At 48.3% G+C, this 16,053-nt stretch overlaps 1 protein-coding gene across 7 annotated transcripts in view; it reads right to left on the bottom strand.

The window, feature by feature from the left end:
- Positions 1-16,053, bottom strand: part of FHOD3 (formin homology 2 domain containing 3) — a 445,553-nt gene that overhangs the window by 54,075 nt on the left and 375,425 nt on the right. For all 7 annotated transcript variants that reach the window (XM_036095752.2, XM_036095751.2, XM_036095756.2 and 4 more), the window contains 2 exons: positions 9,991-10,269; positions 947-1,827 (listed from right to left, as the gene is read on the bottom strand). In XM_036095752.2, the coding sequence (XP_035951645.1) occupies positions 947-1,827; positions 9,991-10,269 (1,160 nt within the window). The remainder of the gene's footprint in view (positions 1-946; positions 1,828-9,990; positions 10,270-16,053) is intronic.

Raw genomic sequence — 16,053 nt, forward strand, 5'->3', positions numbered from 1 at the left:
AGAGCGAGTGCCCAACCTCACTTTCCTCGATGTCATTTCCTAGAGAGGACAAAAGGGGGATCTACTTTCAGCTGAAGGACAGCACTGACAGGACATGATTTGCTGTGTTGGATCCTAGCTGTTTGGATTTATAAGCAGGAGGAAGCTTTAATTCTGACGCGGGGGGATTCCTGAGGCTGGAATAGTTTAGATTCCCATCCTTGCTGAGACTGGGCAGAAACTGACACCAGGGTAAAGGTCAACTCAGGAAGAGCAGCCCTACTGACCCTGTCACCTGGCCCCTTGTCTGAAGGACACTCTTGTCCTGAGGATGCTGCACATACCTTGTGAATCAGAATTGGTACTTGACTGGCAGGTTGGGGATCCCAACTCAGGTAGCTTTATACTCACCCAAAATGCTGATAAATGGAACAACACATGGAGCTAAAACTAATTTATGGTAAGTTCTTGCAGGTAAGTCTTGCAGACTCTAAATTACCATGTGCTTACAGCCGAGGTCCCAATTACCACTACCATCAACTATAATCAATCAAGGTAAGAGTAAATAGACCCATGGATAAAGTCCATGTGTTTGATAAATTTGCAAGATGACTTTCCTCCAGTTAATGTCAGCGTCTATGATTGGGCTATGCTAATGTTCCCTGGTGAATCGTTCTGTCTTTTCCTCTGGGTTATTTGGTTCTTTGAAAGCTACTTTCCCTAACGGTGTTTGTAGGCTGCCGTCCATGTTAGCCAATCAAGGGTCCTGTACTCATGCAGCTTACCTCTAGCATAGGGCACAGACTAATCTCTAAAAGGTCAGATTTTTATACCGTCCGCCTTTTTTTTCCCCACCACATAGCCAAAGCAGCAAGAAGGGATTTTTAAATACAACAGATCTCTCAGCCCTACTCAACAGCGGAAAGGAACTCTGCAAACCAAGAAGCATTCGGGATGTTAGCCGTACCTTGGAGACGGACAGTTCCTTAGATTTAGACTCAAACAGATGCTCCAGCCTGGAAGTGTCCACCTTGATGGGTTCCAGTTTTGACCACAGGAATTCTCTGCAGCGCCGGTTGTTCTTACATGGCCACTCGAACGGCCGCACTTCATTCCAGAAGAGACGGATGGTCTTCTTTTTCTTGGTGAATGCCGGCTGACCCCGCGGGACCTGGGGCCACCCTAAGCCCTGAGGAGCGTTGACTACTGGAGGAGGAGCCAATAAATTACCGGGGACCGGAGGGGGAGGTACGCTGTCCAGCAGGGGCGGTGGGGGCGGGGGCGGCAAACCCAGAAAGGTGGGCGGGGGTGGGGGCGGTGGCCCCGGAGCCTCCCTGGGACCCAGGTCCACGTCCAGGACGTCCACATCATCCTCCTCCCCCAGGTCGGTGAAATCCATGTCTTGGATTCTGAGCTCCCTCGGGTTGGCCATGAGCTGGTCCCAGATGTAGTCAGATTCCGTCTTCGGCTGTGCGGATGCTTTCTCTGGGACCTTGTCATTAGGCTCGGCGTCAGGGGAGACGGACCCTCTCCCTAGGTCCCCGCTGTTGAATTTCTCAGCGAAGGCTTTCACGCTGCCCCGATTGTCCAGACAGCCAACGTCCACCCTCCTGACGCTGTCATCCTGGGCCACAGAGTTGGCCTGCAGGGTGGATATCCTGCTAGCCAGGCTGGCCACCGCCTCCGCACCTGGCTCAGTCCTCCCGTTCTCGCCCTCCCCCTTCTCCTCGTCATCCGTGGGCTTTCTGTTATGGGCATACAGCATGTCCAGCATGAACCGTTTGTTGGTGAGGATGTCGCCACACTGTTCATTTACACCGGCATCCTGAACACCCGCCGACCACAGACCTGAAAGCATACAGGAGAGGAAAAAAACAAAGTGAGCAAGTGGCAGGTGCCTCAATCTCATGAGAAAGCAGTTAGGTAATAACGGAGGCCTTACACACAGAGTGACTTCAGAGAAGACACTGAAATAAAGCAATTTAAGAGGCAGGTGGTCACAGCTGACAGGATACTCTTGACCAGGAAGAGACGTTGCATCAAAGTCTCAATGACTTGTTCCAGGACCCAAGACTCTTGTAGGTAGGATACCACTCTTGGCTCCCACCCTGGCTCATGGGACTGTTTTCCTCACTCTTCCTGCCCACCCATGACAGTGGGTCAGGACCCACCGAGCCACAGATAACTAAGGGGCTTCTGTCCTAACTCGACACGGGGAGGCAAGGAAGATGCTCCCTCGCCCACCATAGGACAGGTGCCGGAAAGGCTGCGGAGTTACGTCTGTTTTCCCCCCCACACTCTGCATCTGCATCAGTGCAGCTCAAATACCTGGGGAAACACACAAACCAAGTCACTGGTCATACCTTAAGTCCATGGGCACCAGTCTTCAGGAAACCCTTAATGCTGCCTGGCAGCCTCATCCACGACCTCTCCTGGGGCACTTTTCCCACTTCCCCTCTCTCCTCTAACCTCCCCACCATCTCATCTGCACACCAGCATAGCCTTGCTTCCTAGTTCAACAGCTTAACAGAAGAAGTCAGAGGAGATCTTCCAGGGTCTCATCCAGTCTTCCCCGCCCCCGCCACCCGCACCTGAACCCCAACCATGGCCTCCCTCCTGTGACTACTGATACACCATCCCCTTCAACAGGGTCAACCACTCCACATGTGCATCTGGAAGCCATTCCTGCGGTTCTCTGTCCTGCATTTCCCATGCTCCTCCCACTAGACCTTCCTGCTGGCATATAAACATGGTATAATTTCACCCATCTTAAAAAAAAAAAAAAAAAAGAAAAAAACTCAACTCCACTTAGCCCTCAGCTATAATCCAACTTTTCTCCTTTCCTTTAAAGTAAAGCTGCTTATCAGAGTTGTTTGTCTCACTGCTCCAGTTTTTCTTATTCTCTCTCTTGAACCCACTCTAATGAAGTTTTTGCTCTCACCACCTTTCAAAGCTGCTCCTTCCCAGGTGGCAGAAGACTTTGGTGCTACACTAGACCCAGCAGCTCACTCCCTCCTTTACTTATATCCTTCGGGTGACTCCTAGGACACTGTACTCACCTGGCCTGCTGCCTTTTCTCTGGCTGCTCTCTCTCAGTCTCCCATGCCAGTTCCTCCTTATCTTTGCCTTTTAAATGTCCTTGGACCTCTTGTGTCCTTGTACACTTCCCGTCTCATCCAGTCTTCCGGCTTTAGCTACCACCTCTGCCCTCATCCCCACCCCCTCTCCAAATCTGCTTCTCCTGCAGCCCTTTCCTATCTCAGACATGGCAGCTTTCATCCATCCTGCTGTCAATTCCAAAAATCTCAGTCAACGGACTCCTCCTGTTCTTTCACGGGCACATCTAACACAGCAGCGTGTCCGGTTAGCTAAATCTTCAAGTCACATCCAGAATCCACCCACTTTTCTCATCACCTGCCCTGCCGTGGTCCTGGTCTGAGCCAGCATGGTTTCTTGCCTGCAACACTGCAGGGGTGTCCCTTAGCTGGTCCCAACTTCCATGCACGTCCCTCGAGAATCAGTTCTTAACAGCAATGCCATGTGTTAAAATGTCTGATCAGATCTTTCTGCTCAAAGGCTTCTAATGCTGCCACATTTCACCAAGTAAAAAACCAGTGACCTTTCAATGTTCCCAAGCCTTGCATGAATCCACCTTAATTTTCTTGATGAACTGGACCTCTTTAGCTACAGTAGCTGCTTGACCTTCCTAGACCTCATCAGGCATGGTCTGGCCTCAGGGCCTTTGCCCATCCCAGGACAAACAGCACCCATTTAACCACACAATCTACTTCTCAACCTCCTTTTAGGTCTTTGCTCAAACAGTATCTTCCCAGTGAAGTCCTCCCCAACCACCTTACTTAAAATTGTGCAGCACACCCTCCCTCTCCCCAGCGCCATTTATCGCCCTTTCTGGCATTCGTCACCAGAGCACTTATTACTGCATTTTCCTTATTTATTTTATTGCTGCCTTTGTCCTACCACTGGAACAATTACAATTGTTAAAACGTCCTCTTCACTGGAATGTAAACTCTGTAAGAGCAGGAATTGGGGTTTCGTTGTTGCTGTTGTTTACTGTTGTACTCCCAGCATCTAGGATGAATCAATGAATCAGTGAATGGTCAGGAATGTTATTCCTCTGAGTTTGTTTCCTAAGGGCCAGCAGGGCTGTTTGGCAGGCATTCAGGATGTGAGTTCCATCACATACCCAAGGCCTCTGTGGATACTTGTGTTGGGGGATGGCAGGGACCTAGGCCACAGACATGCGCATCAGTAGCTTTTGTTCCACCAAAGGAGAATGGCCCAATCAAACATGCTGGGAGGGACACTGGTCTCTCCCACATGGCCCTGCCTTGATCTTAGAGGAGGCATTACTGGGGAGCACAAAGGTCCCCTGGTGCTGTGTTTCCTCTGTAGCTTTGTCCTCTGCTCAGCAGTGACCTAACCTCACCAAAGGACCAATACCCGAACAAGGAGCTCTTGAACCCTCTTGCAGGTTTCAAAGAATACACTTAGGAGACAACCACCATCAAAGAGGGAGGAGACAGCATTTGAGGACATGATGGGAAAATCTGGGTATCTGGAGTCCCTACAACTGGCCGGACAGTCCTGTAAACAGGAAGACTGCTTTGAGGTCAGGAGACTGCAACACATAAAGTGGAGAAGGAAAAAGAAAAGGACACAATCAGGTAATATTTTAAATGCTGGTTTTTGGGGCACCTGGGTGGCTCAGTCATTAAGTATCTGTCTTCGGCTCAGGTCATGATCCCAGGGTCCTGGGATCAAGCCCCACATCGGGCTCCCTGCTTGGCGGGAAGCCTGCTTCTCCCTCTCCCACTTCCCCTGCTTGTGTTCCCTCTTTCACTGTCTCTCTGTGTCAAATAAATAAATAAAATCGTAAAAAAAAAAAAAAAAATGCTGGTTTTCTCCCTTACTCTTTTTATTCACTTAGGTCTTCTTGGATCATTACGTAGTGTTGCTTCTTTATCTCTAGTAATTTCCTTTGCTCTGAAGTCTACTTTATCCGATATTAATATAGCCTCTCCTGCTTTTCTTTGATTAATGGTAGCATGGTATATCTTTTCCCAACTTTTAACTTTCCATCTACCTATACCCTTATGTTTAAAAGGATTCTTGTATACATGGCATATAGTTGGGCTATATTTTTATCCACTCTGCAAATCTCCGTCTTTTAATTTAAAGTGATTATTGGGGCACCTGGCTGGCTCAGTTGGTAGAGTATGTGACTCTCAATCTTGAGGTTGTGGATCCGAGCCCCATGTTAGGTATAGAAACTACTTTAAAAAAAAAAATAAAGTATTACGTTAGGGCTTCAGTCTGCCTCTTTATTTTTTGTTCATTCCTTTTGTTTTAGTTCCTGTTTCTCCTTTTTGGGTCACAGGTGGGTTACCTGAATATTTTTAGAATTTCAATTCGATTTTTACTGTTTTTGAGTACACTGCTTCATATAATTTTCTTAGCAGTTGCTCTAGGAATTACGATATAAACACTAACTTCTCTGTGTGCTGGTATTGATGTTCTACTACTTTGAAGCATAGAACCCTTAATTCCATTTAGATCATTTTACCCTCCCTACTTTAAAAACAGTATTGTCTTAAGTATTTCCTCTACATACTTGAGCACAACACATCACATTCTAATTCTTGCTTCCACCATCACATATGATTTAAGAAACTTATGAGGCAAAAGACAGTCTTTTTTATTTACTATTTTTACCCATTCCATTGTTCTGTTTTTTTCCCCAAATTCCGAGCCTTCTTCTGTCATCATTCTCTTTCTGTTCAGAGAACATCCTTTGGCCATTCTTTAAGAATGGCCTGCTAGTGACAAATTCTTCTAGTTTTTCTGTAACTGAGAATGTCCTCATTTTCTCTTCATTCTTAAAGGCTACTTTCACTGGATCCAGAATTCAGGGTTGATAATTCTAGTCTTTCAGCACTTGACAAATGCTGTGCCCCTTCCTGTTCACCTCCATGTTTCAGATGAAACATCTGAATTGGTGTTCTTCTATAGGTAACACATTTTTCTTCCTACTCCCTTTCAAGATTTTTTATTTTCGGTCTTTAATTTTCAGAAGTTTGCTTATCATTTGTTTTGGTGTGAATTTTTCTGGATTTATCCCCATTAGTATTTGCTTAGCTTCTTAAATCTGGAGGTGTATGCTTTTGGCCAAATTTGGGAAATTTTCAGTCATTATTTCTTCAAGTATTTTTCCAGTGCTGCAGGCGTTCTCCTCTCCCTCTCAGACTCCGATAAAATGAATGTTAGTTCTGTTGATACCGTCTTATAGGTCCCTGAGCTTCTGTTCATTCCTTAGTCTCTCTTCCCCTCTGTTATTCAGATTTGGTAATTTCTACTCATCTGTTTTCAACTGCACAGATTATTTCCTTTATTGTCTCCAATCTACTATGGAACCCAACAAGTATTTTATTTTGGTCATTGTATTTTTCAGTTCTATAATTTCTCTTTGGTTCTTTTTAATATCTTCTATCTCTGCTAAGATATTTCATTTCTTTCATGTGTTTCCTGAATGTTTGAACTGTTTACTGAAGCATTATCATGATGGGTGCTTTAAAATTATCCTGGCAGATAATTCCAACATCCAGCTGATCTCGGTGTTGGCATCTGTTGCTTGTCTTTTCCCATTCAGGTTGTGATTGCCCTAGTTCTTGATATGATACGTGATTTTAGAGTGTGTCCTGGATATTTTGGGGATTACTTGCTAGACTTTGGATCACGTTTTCTCTTTCAGCAGGCGCTCACCCTGTTTAGTTGTGGTGTACAGGTCTTGGTGGGGGTAGATGTTCAGCTCCCTACTGGGTCCTACTGTCACCACCCCAGCAAGAGGGCTGACTCACCCTCACTGCAGATGGGCAGGGTGGGGGTGCAGCAGCCCCTGACCCCACTGGCATCTTCCCAGTGAAAGTGGAACACTTACCCACATTGCCTGCAAGTGGAGGTGAAGGTTCACCTTCCCATTGGTCTCTACTGATTCTGGGTTGGGGAGAATAGATTGAAGCCTAGTTCTACCTCCAACCACATCATTCTACCTTTTTTATGCCAGGTAGGGATAGAGACTGAGCTCCCTGCTGGGCCCAGCTGGTGTCAGAGAAGGAGGGCAGGGGCAATAGAATGGTGGTTAGTCCTCTTCCACTGCCTCCTTAAGTCTCTCTCCTACTGGGTGAAGGTGTAAGCTCAGATCTCTATAGGACCCCACTGACACTACCCCAATAGGGGAACTGGGATGCCACTTGCTTCTGCCCCATAGGGAATAGAATATCAGTTCTCCATTAGGCCAGAACTACCCCAGCAAGGAAATAAGAGAGCACTATTGGCTTCTATTGGGCAGGGGATAGAGGACTAGCTCCCTCCTGAGTCCCACTGACACCACAGAGTTGGAGGGAGGGGAGAATGGCAACTGTGTCACCCCTGTTTCCATGGAGTGGACGTTATAGAAGATCACTTCCTCTTTGGTCCCACTGAAACTACCAGGTGGGGGAGGAGTAGGATAGTAGCAGATTTTCCATTAGTAATTTTCTAGGGTAGGGCAATGTATTTATAGCCAAAAAGATTATCTGTTCTGTTAGGCAATCCTTTTCCCAATTCTTTGGCTATGGGAATAGGATTTACTTAGAGCTTCACTGCCATGTCATTTAAAGTCCAAAGGTCCTTAGACAGTCTGCCTTCTTCCAATTTTCAGAGTCCTCCTATGGTTGATTATTGTGTTATGCCCAGGGTGTTCCTAGTTTAGTTGTAAGAGGAAGGAACTGGGAACAATAGAGCTGCTCCATCTTAGCCAGATGCCTCTTCATTCAATTATTCATCAGTGGTTTTTTTGAGCCTCTACTATGTTCAGTCCTATAGCTAGGAAGTGAGGACTCACAACGAACAAGACAGACATCCCCATCCTCACAAAGCTTACATTCAAGTGGAGGTAAAGGACAGTTATATAAGGCATTACAGCAAAGTGTAACAAATGCTACAATAAAACCTCTCACACTAATACCATGGAGCAGAACATACGAAACAAAAAAAAAGCCACACAACCAGAATAAGTTGAGACTCTTTCAAGCCCTACAGATTCATTTCTGAGTAATGGATACAATCTTAGGATCATTATGATTGCTTTTGTCATTTGAGAACACTCTGAAGGGTAAGAGCTGCCTGACTTCACAGCTGCTGATGGTGCCTGGGAGCAGTGGGATTTTCTAGGAACTAAGAAGCTACAACAAATAAACATGATCGCATCTTTTAATAGCCCCAGACTGAAGAAGAAAAAAAAAAAATCACTGCAAAGCCCTAATTCCTGAGTCAATACTCTTGGACACCACCAGCTTTTGGTAGAAAGTCAATGGTTCTTCACTGGGAGTAGAGTCTCCATTTTTGGAAAGTTGCCCTTATTTGGAAAAATATTGGACAATCCTGATCCAAGAAAGTTCTGTTCCTTGGCTTCTTTTCACTAACCCAACTTGTTGATATGTTTTAGGCTTCCTAAACCTAGTGATGACGAATAATTCCTACAGCTATTTATAATAAAACATGATTTAAGACCAAACTGATCAAGAAGATTTACACGACCTGACCCCCTGCACTGTGACCCTAATCACATTAAATGTGAATACTAACAAGTACAATTTGGGAGACTAACTGCCATCTGACTTTGAAAGAAAATTAAGTAAATATCAATATATGTACTACCTTCTAGCACATACATCTTCAACCAAACAGACACGAGATTTTCAATGCAATAATTACTAAGATGCAAACTAATAAAGTCTTTCAGTTCTTCTTCAGTGCATCATAATGACCAGCAATATAAAGAATAAAACTTATTAATATGGTTGGTAAAACTCAAATATCAACTAGGACTAAGACATTGATTGATAGGTCTCATGGCAGGCATTATAGCTCCATTCATTCATTCAATTTTCATTCACACATACATGCTTCAGAGACCATGTATTCTTAATCTGTGAGCTAATGAGCCATGCATGGGTCATGTCACCAGCTGGCAAGCCCTTGTGGAGCCTTCATGATGCACTTTGGGCCCAAGACATAGGCTCCTTGCGTGTGTATCAGCCTGTAGGTTAATGAAGTCTGGCTAGTAAGACATGCCTCCCCTGGTGGAGGGTGTTAGTTGAGAGAGGTGGCTGTCATCTCAACAGCATGCAAGTCGTGGGTAGGAAAACCAACCCTATGGTGTTGCATGTGAACCATAATTCAAATGATTATATGAATCCTTTACAATTCCTATAATCCTCTGTGGCACCCTCCCCGAGTCCCCAGTGAGGATTAACATTCCATTTGGTCTCTCATCATATAGTTGCCATGACACAGATGAACTGAATGAACATCAACTATAATGCCAAAAGGATCTAATTTCATAAAGAAAAGCAGATACTTTCTAACAAAAGAGCAGCCCTGAGCAGACTGTAGAAAGTTACTTAAATCACATATATTCCACTAGAGTACAGCAAACTGACTTCAGCACACTTTGAACTGCCACTTTCCAGAAGTACTCATTCAGTTCATTTTAACAAACAAATTGCTGTGGTCTGCAATGTCCATCATAATGGCTTAGCACACTTCACTGAAGAAACTTCCAAGGGAGCAGATAGCAACATGACGTATGTCTAAATTTAACTCGGAAAAAAAGCTACATTTACTATTAACAAGCAATTAGAAGGAAATGAGGAAGTTCTCTTTTGGAACTCATTCCTCAGAAAAAGTCCTTGGCTGTCCTCATTATTGGGCCCTTTCCCCACCTGTCGAAGTGATGGTACAACAGCATGGCACAGGGCATGGGGGCCACCATCCCATGGGGCAGGAAGCTGAGGGCTGTCCACAGTGTGGCCATGCCCTTCACTTCCTGACACCAGGGGACACAGCCCAGTGAGTGAGCTGAGCCAGCAGGGTCATCCCAGTGGCCAGCAAACCAAGTCCCCCACCCAGTGTTCCCTGGAACGTATTTACTGAGAAAAGGGGCTGTATTACCAGTTCCCCTGTCCCTGGAGAGCTTGTCCTCCTTCTCCTCCCTCTCTAACGTGCTGCTGGAGGATGAGATGCTGGAGGCAGAGCAGTTGTCCTTCTCGTTCACCTCCTCACTCTGCCTCTCTTTCTCACTGAGAGAGGCCCGCTCTTCCAGCTCTTGTTCCAGCGCTTGCTCCACTTCCTTCTCCGCTCCCACGCGGGCTGGCGCTACTTCCGGGCTAGCCTCATCCGTACCCTGCCCCGCCTCCGCCTCCGGTCCAGGCTCAGGATCCCCAGCACTCGCTGGTGGAGACAACAATGGAGATTATAATCACAACAGGAATTTCTCGGCAATGTCAAGTGAGGTGTGAAAGTAGACATGAGGTGGATTTCTCTCTGCTGCTTGTTGTGGGCAGATTTCTAAAGATGGCCCCCAGGATTCCCATCCCCTGGCCATTCAGCCAAACACTCCTCTAGACACTGCTGGGAAGGGATCGGGCAGCTGATGGTGCAGTCTCAAGCCACTTGACTCTAAGATGTGGAGATTATCTAGAGGGGCCCGATACAATCTGGTGAGACTTTTACAAGCACAGTGCTTTCTGGTTGGCCACAAAAAAACAAAGTCAGAGAGATTAGAAGCATGTGGCTTTAAAGATGGAGGAGTGATGTGACGGACATGGAATGTGAGTGGCCTCTAGGAGCTGAGAGTAATTCCTGGCCAACATAAAATAAAGAACAGGGACTTTGGGCTTGTGAGCCCAAGAAACTGACTTCTGCCAACAACCTAAATGAACCTGGAGGTGGATTCTTCCCAAGGCCTCCCAGTGAGAGACAGGCCAGCCACAGCCTTGAGCGGGGCCTCATCATACCCAGGGCTGAGCACCCAGTTGTACCCTGCTGGACTTCTGACCTACGGAAACTGTGAGATAATGAATGGGTCTATTTTGAATCACTGTGGTAATTTGTTACGCGCCAGGAGCTGCTCTATGTTTTATCGGTAGCCAAACCAATGAGGACTGTTGCCCTTTGCTTGAATTAGGTTTGCTCATAATTTGATTAGCCCATGATTTTGAAAGTTGTTCAGGAGAATCGCAGACAGCGGACTATTTGTAAACCTATCAAGACTGGAAATTTGATACTCATAGCAAGGTCAAGTGTTCATGCTCCCATGTGTGACTCCTCTACAGAACAGGAAAATGGCGTAGTATGGCTTTGCGTTGTTTTACTGAGCAAAATTCTCAGCTGTGCACTGTATATGGGTAGCAAAATGATTGAGAATACAGAAAATTCTGAGCGAACTGCCACATGTGAAGGCCAGAGGGAGACAGGTCACTCCTGAGAGAGTGATCCTCAGGCCTGGACAAAACCACATTGCTGGACTCATGGCAGTGTGCCCCAAGAGCGTGTGCTCAAGCCCTAGGCATATGCTATGCAAATACAGAAATTCAGCAGGATCTGCATGGGGCAGGAACTATAGGAGACCTGCCCAGACCCCAGGAGGACAAGCAGATCAGGGTGCTCCCTCTGTGGAGGCAACCTGCTGGCTCAGGTGAGTGGGGATGGCTGGCAATGGAATTGGCAGTAGAGGCCCTCCAGCAGGCCAGGCCCTCCAGCAGTGCCATTCCTACGGGAGAGGAGAGCTCAGGCCTCACTGGGCAAGGAGCCCAGCTGCCCTCAGCTTCCCAGCCAGAAGTCATTCTGCCAGGACTCCCGGGGTCCAATTCGCCCACCCCTCATCTTCTCTCAGGCTGCCTTCCTCTGAGAAAGAGGGAATTGGGGAAGGCGCAACGTCAGCTTCTCCTTATGTCCTTGGGTAACTTCCAACCACCAAAGGAAGAATGACTCCTCCAGGAGAGTCTCTCCAGTGCCCTTCAGGTAGGAACTGAGTGTAGAGGTCAGAGAGCCTCTCCCTCCCACCTGCCTGTGGCTTCATGACAGGTTGTATATCTTCTAGTCTAGTAAAGGAACCTGCTTCCCTGGGAGACAGGAGGAAGGCAGGCCGTGGCAGCAAAGGCCCTCTGCTGTCTACTGGCTGCCCCTGCTGGGTGTCCCCAAGAACTGGTGATATGAGGACAAAGTTTCTAGGCCGAGATGTGCTGCTTGGCAGTAGCAGGAGGAAACCGAAGGACATACAACCGTGAGCCCACACACCTAAGCGTGGTACTGTCCGACACTGTTCCTCAAAAGCAAAGACTGAGCTGAGCACAGGGCAAGAGTGAATACACCCTTGAGAAAAATTCCCCTTGGTATCAGAGGAATTTTTATGGTGATTTCTTCTTCATCTGATAATAAAATATTTAGCAAGGAGCTACAAACACTCCTTCATTTACGAGCAGGGCGGAAGCACCGTGTTACCAATACCACTGTCATCCATTGGTTGACAGAAGGCGTATGTCCTTGCGCACATTTACTGCAGAATAGCCACATCAAAACGAAAATGTGTTTCCAACAGTCTAGCATGTGGCAGGCATTTGAGTTCTAATTGGTGAGCATCTGGCGAACACTGGCTGGGTGCCTCCATGGGTCTTTATCACTGACAGGGAGATGGGTGCAGTGGGGTGCCATAAGCCTGTGTCTACTCTCCAGCCCCAGGAGACTAGGCACACGAAGTAGAAAAGACCCACGATTTGGTGGCGGTGTGACTTCAGCCCACGCGCACACCACCATCATGTTTCCTTCCATGGAAGCAGCAACTTTGGCCCCTGATGAGCAGTGGCGGTCTGGACAGGTGTGCTAACGGACACGCACGTGCTAGAGAGCCACGCATTCTTGTGGCTAAAACACTAAGCAATATCACCCCCCCCCCATACTAGGGCCTCACTTCGTGGAGTCATTTCTGTGTGTGATCCGACCACCGGGTGGTTTCTGTGTCATTACTGCTGGGGAGGTAGCCATCTCCAAAAGCGCCTCCTGACCAGATTGCAGACTCAGCATCACGAGGCCTGACTGCAAATCTGTGGCACGTGAGGTCGTCCTAGCGATGGACAAATAATATTCACACACATTCGAGTCAAGCAAAACCAGTGAAGCTAGAGAGTGACAGTGTGAGAGCAAACACATATCGCTGCTCCTTCCTGACAAATACCTGTCCCACACACGCCAGGCGGCACACTTGTCACTGACAGAACACACATCCTGGCTTTCAGAGGGCTCGCTCCTTGGCTAGGGAAACGGGACGTAAAAACCCATCAACGGGGATCACAGTGGTATGTAGCCGGGCACCCAAGAGAAGGCACTGGATAACAAGTGACAGGGGTCCCCTGGAAGGAGCAGCCGGGACCCATGGCAGGGCCCTTCTGCAGCTGCATTAACCAAACACAGGAATGACAAGGGCAAAAGGTCCCCGAGGGCTGAGACCTGACCTTCCTCTCGTGTCCACGAGCCCCCAGCACAGTACTGGACCGACATCTGCTCACAAAGGCTTTGCTGACACCCAGGAAGCTCCCACAGACTGCACCCCGAGTTCCAGAGCATTTCTGCTCCCCTTTCCCATTCTCTTTCATCAAGACCTCTCTCATCAGCACCCCATCCACACATCCACACCCATTCCTTGAGTTACTACGCTCTGCCAGGCTGCCCCACTCTGGGCAGACAGAGAAAAAGTATCATCTACCCTCACGGAGTGCCCAGGAAGCAGGAGGAACCGTATCCTATGAGTGTCCAGGAGGAGCCCTAAAGATAGCTAAGGCATTTCTCAACACCTAGGGGTGGAAACTGCTCACAACTTCCCACTATTGCCCGTCCTTGTATTAAATGAGCCTTTCTCTAGCCTAACAATGGTGCTGGTGGCAAAAGACACAGTGATACATGAGTGACACAAGCGACAGACCCAGTGCTTGTCATCACAGGGATTACAGAGGAGCGAAGAGAACCTATGTGCCTGGCCATGGCCTTCGCATGGCAAAGGTGGGGGAACCCTACCACCAATGAACATGGAAATCCCAGCCCCTTGGCTCACCCAGACACAGTTAAACGTATCTATACACGTGACAGTGCGCTAAAAGCAAAAGCATGGTGCCCTGGGGGGCTGGGGGTGGTATGGCAAGGGACTTTGGCAAGGCCTGGGAAGAAACATAAGTTGCTGTGCCAAAAGGACATTTAGGCAGGGTCTCCAAGGAGGAAAATGAGTTAAAAGGGGGAAGAGTGGACACGAGAATGTTCTGGGCAGAGGGAAGAGCATGTGCAGAGCCCGGGAGCATGGGCCATGCTGGAGGAAGGAAAGCGACCTGGCGTTGGAGCTCTGGCAGGGGCCTTGCAAGGTGGGGTGAGCAGCTGGGATGTCATGCTGAGGGTAGTGATGGCAGCTGTAGGTAGACACAGGCAAACACTTCCCGCTGGGACAGCTGACACATGCCTGGTGCTATGGATGAAGCTCCTCAGTCGTGTGGAGCACATAGTCCAGGAAACAAACCCTGCAGACAGAGACCGAGGAGGAAGAAGCGAATGCCAGACATGGGCTCAACAGACGATGATGAATAAAAACATGGCGCCAATGGGAAGCTGTTCCCCACGCCAGAGAGCCACTGGGGGACGTAGCGTGTCAGCAATCTGAGGACTGCAACTGAGCACACCTCACATGAACAGTCTACTAAATCTGCACAACCCCTCTGTGGGGAGGCCTCTCATGTTGCCCTCAGAAAGCAAGGCTGGGGAGAAAAGAGTGAAGGCCCAGGCCATGGTGTTTGGCAGGAAGGGGCAGGGTACCCACTCCCGAGCACATGCCTGTAAGGACCCTGAAGCCCTGCCTTTGATGCAGGGTCAGAAGTGACTGCAATAAACCAAACCTGCAAGTCAGGAGCTGCCAGGGCCCCCCAGCTTTTCCATCACCAGCCATGCCCACCCATCACCTCAGACGGAGGAAGGATGTGAAGATCTGGGGCTGGGCCGAGGAGGAGAGGAGTTGTGAGAAGTTCCTGGGCCAGGGGCCAGGTAGTCCTTCTTCCCGCGGAAGGCATGAGTATGGAAGTGAAGGGAGGACATGGCAAGAAATGCCTGGCAACATAAAAGGCATCCAAAACCAGGACCCATCTTCCTGGACCACATCCTAAGCGAGCAGACTAATGGGATCCTGGCGTTGCCAGAAAGCGCTTAGCAAAGGCCAGAAAAATGTATTTGGCCAGAACCTGCACTGACCTGATTCAAAGGGCTTTAAATTAAATTTTAAGGTGGGAGTGCAGAGAGGAGAAAAAGGAGAAAAAAAATCAAAATTAAACTGCATAAAGGGATATAGGAATGGATAATTTAGGTCATGTGGAAGAAATCATTGAAAGGAAGAGATCCACAGTATATTCAGAAAGAAGTAACAAGGAACCTGGTTGTCACCATCCTGGGAATGGGCCTATAACCCGAGCACGACCACTGAAGGGAATTCTTTATCCAAAGAAAACAGACATTACAGAACAGAGAGACTGGGCATGGGAGCAGGACGGGAACCCATCAACGTGAGAACCACAGGGAAAGAGGGAAAACTTCACTGCTTTTGTTGAGAGAATATAAAAGGGTGCCCAGTCAGATGCTGGGACTTCCCTCACACAGATCACAAAGCCAGGAGGGAGCTGAGAGCGAGCAGGCCCTGAGGAATTCAGCCAGGGCAGAGGACGGCTCCTAACAGCTAGCTCTCTTTGTCCCTCCAAAAGCCCAGCACCAACTCCTCATTTGGTCCTGGAAACCTCACTAGACGTCAGGCCCAGCGTACTGGGTCCCGAGTGCCTTCTACACCCTGTTGCGCCCCCGGAACCACGTCCACACCACTCTCTGGAGTCCTCACATCGGCAGCATGAAGATTAGTGTCCCCATGTAAGAAGTGAGGACACCTCTCCAGAGAGGTTAAGCAACTTGTCTGGGGCTACACAGTGGGCCGGATGCTCACAGCTGCTCCTCCAGAGCCACCCTCTGCTCTGCTCTGTGCCCCGGGAGGCTGGGAGGGAGGGAGGGAGGGAGGGAGGGAGGGAGGCAGGGAGGACAGGCAGGAGTATTTATGCCTCCACTCTCTTCACATGGGGCCTCAGTTTGGCAGAAGTGGTCAGGCCACCGTTTCTGTCCTGTGCGCTCCTTCCCAAGGCTACAGCTCTCACTGAGTCCCAGGCA

The sequence above is a fragment of the Halichoerus grypus genome, chromosome 13 (genome assembly GCF_964656455.1).
Source record: "Halichoerus grypus chromosome 13, mHalGry1.hap1.1, whole genome shotgun sequence".
NCBI classification, from domain to species: Eukaryota; Metazoa; Chordata; class Mammalia; order Carnivora; family Phocidae; genus Halichoerus; species Halichoerus grypus.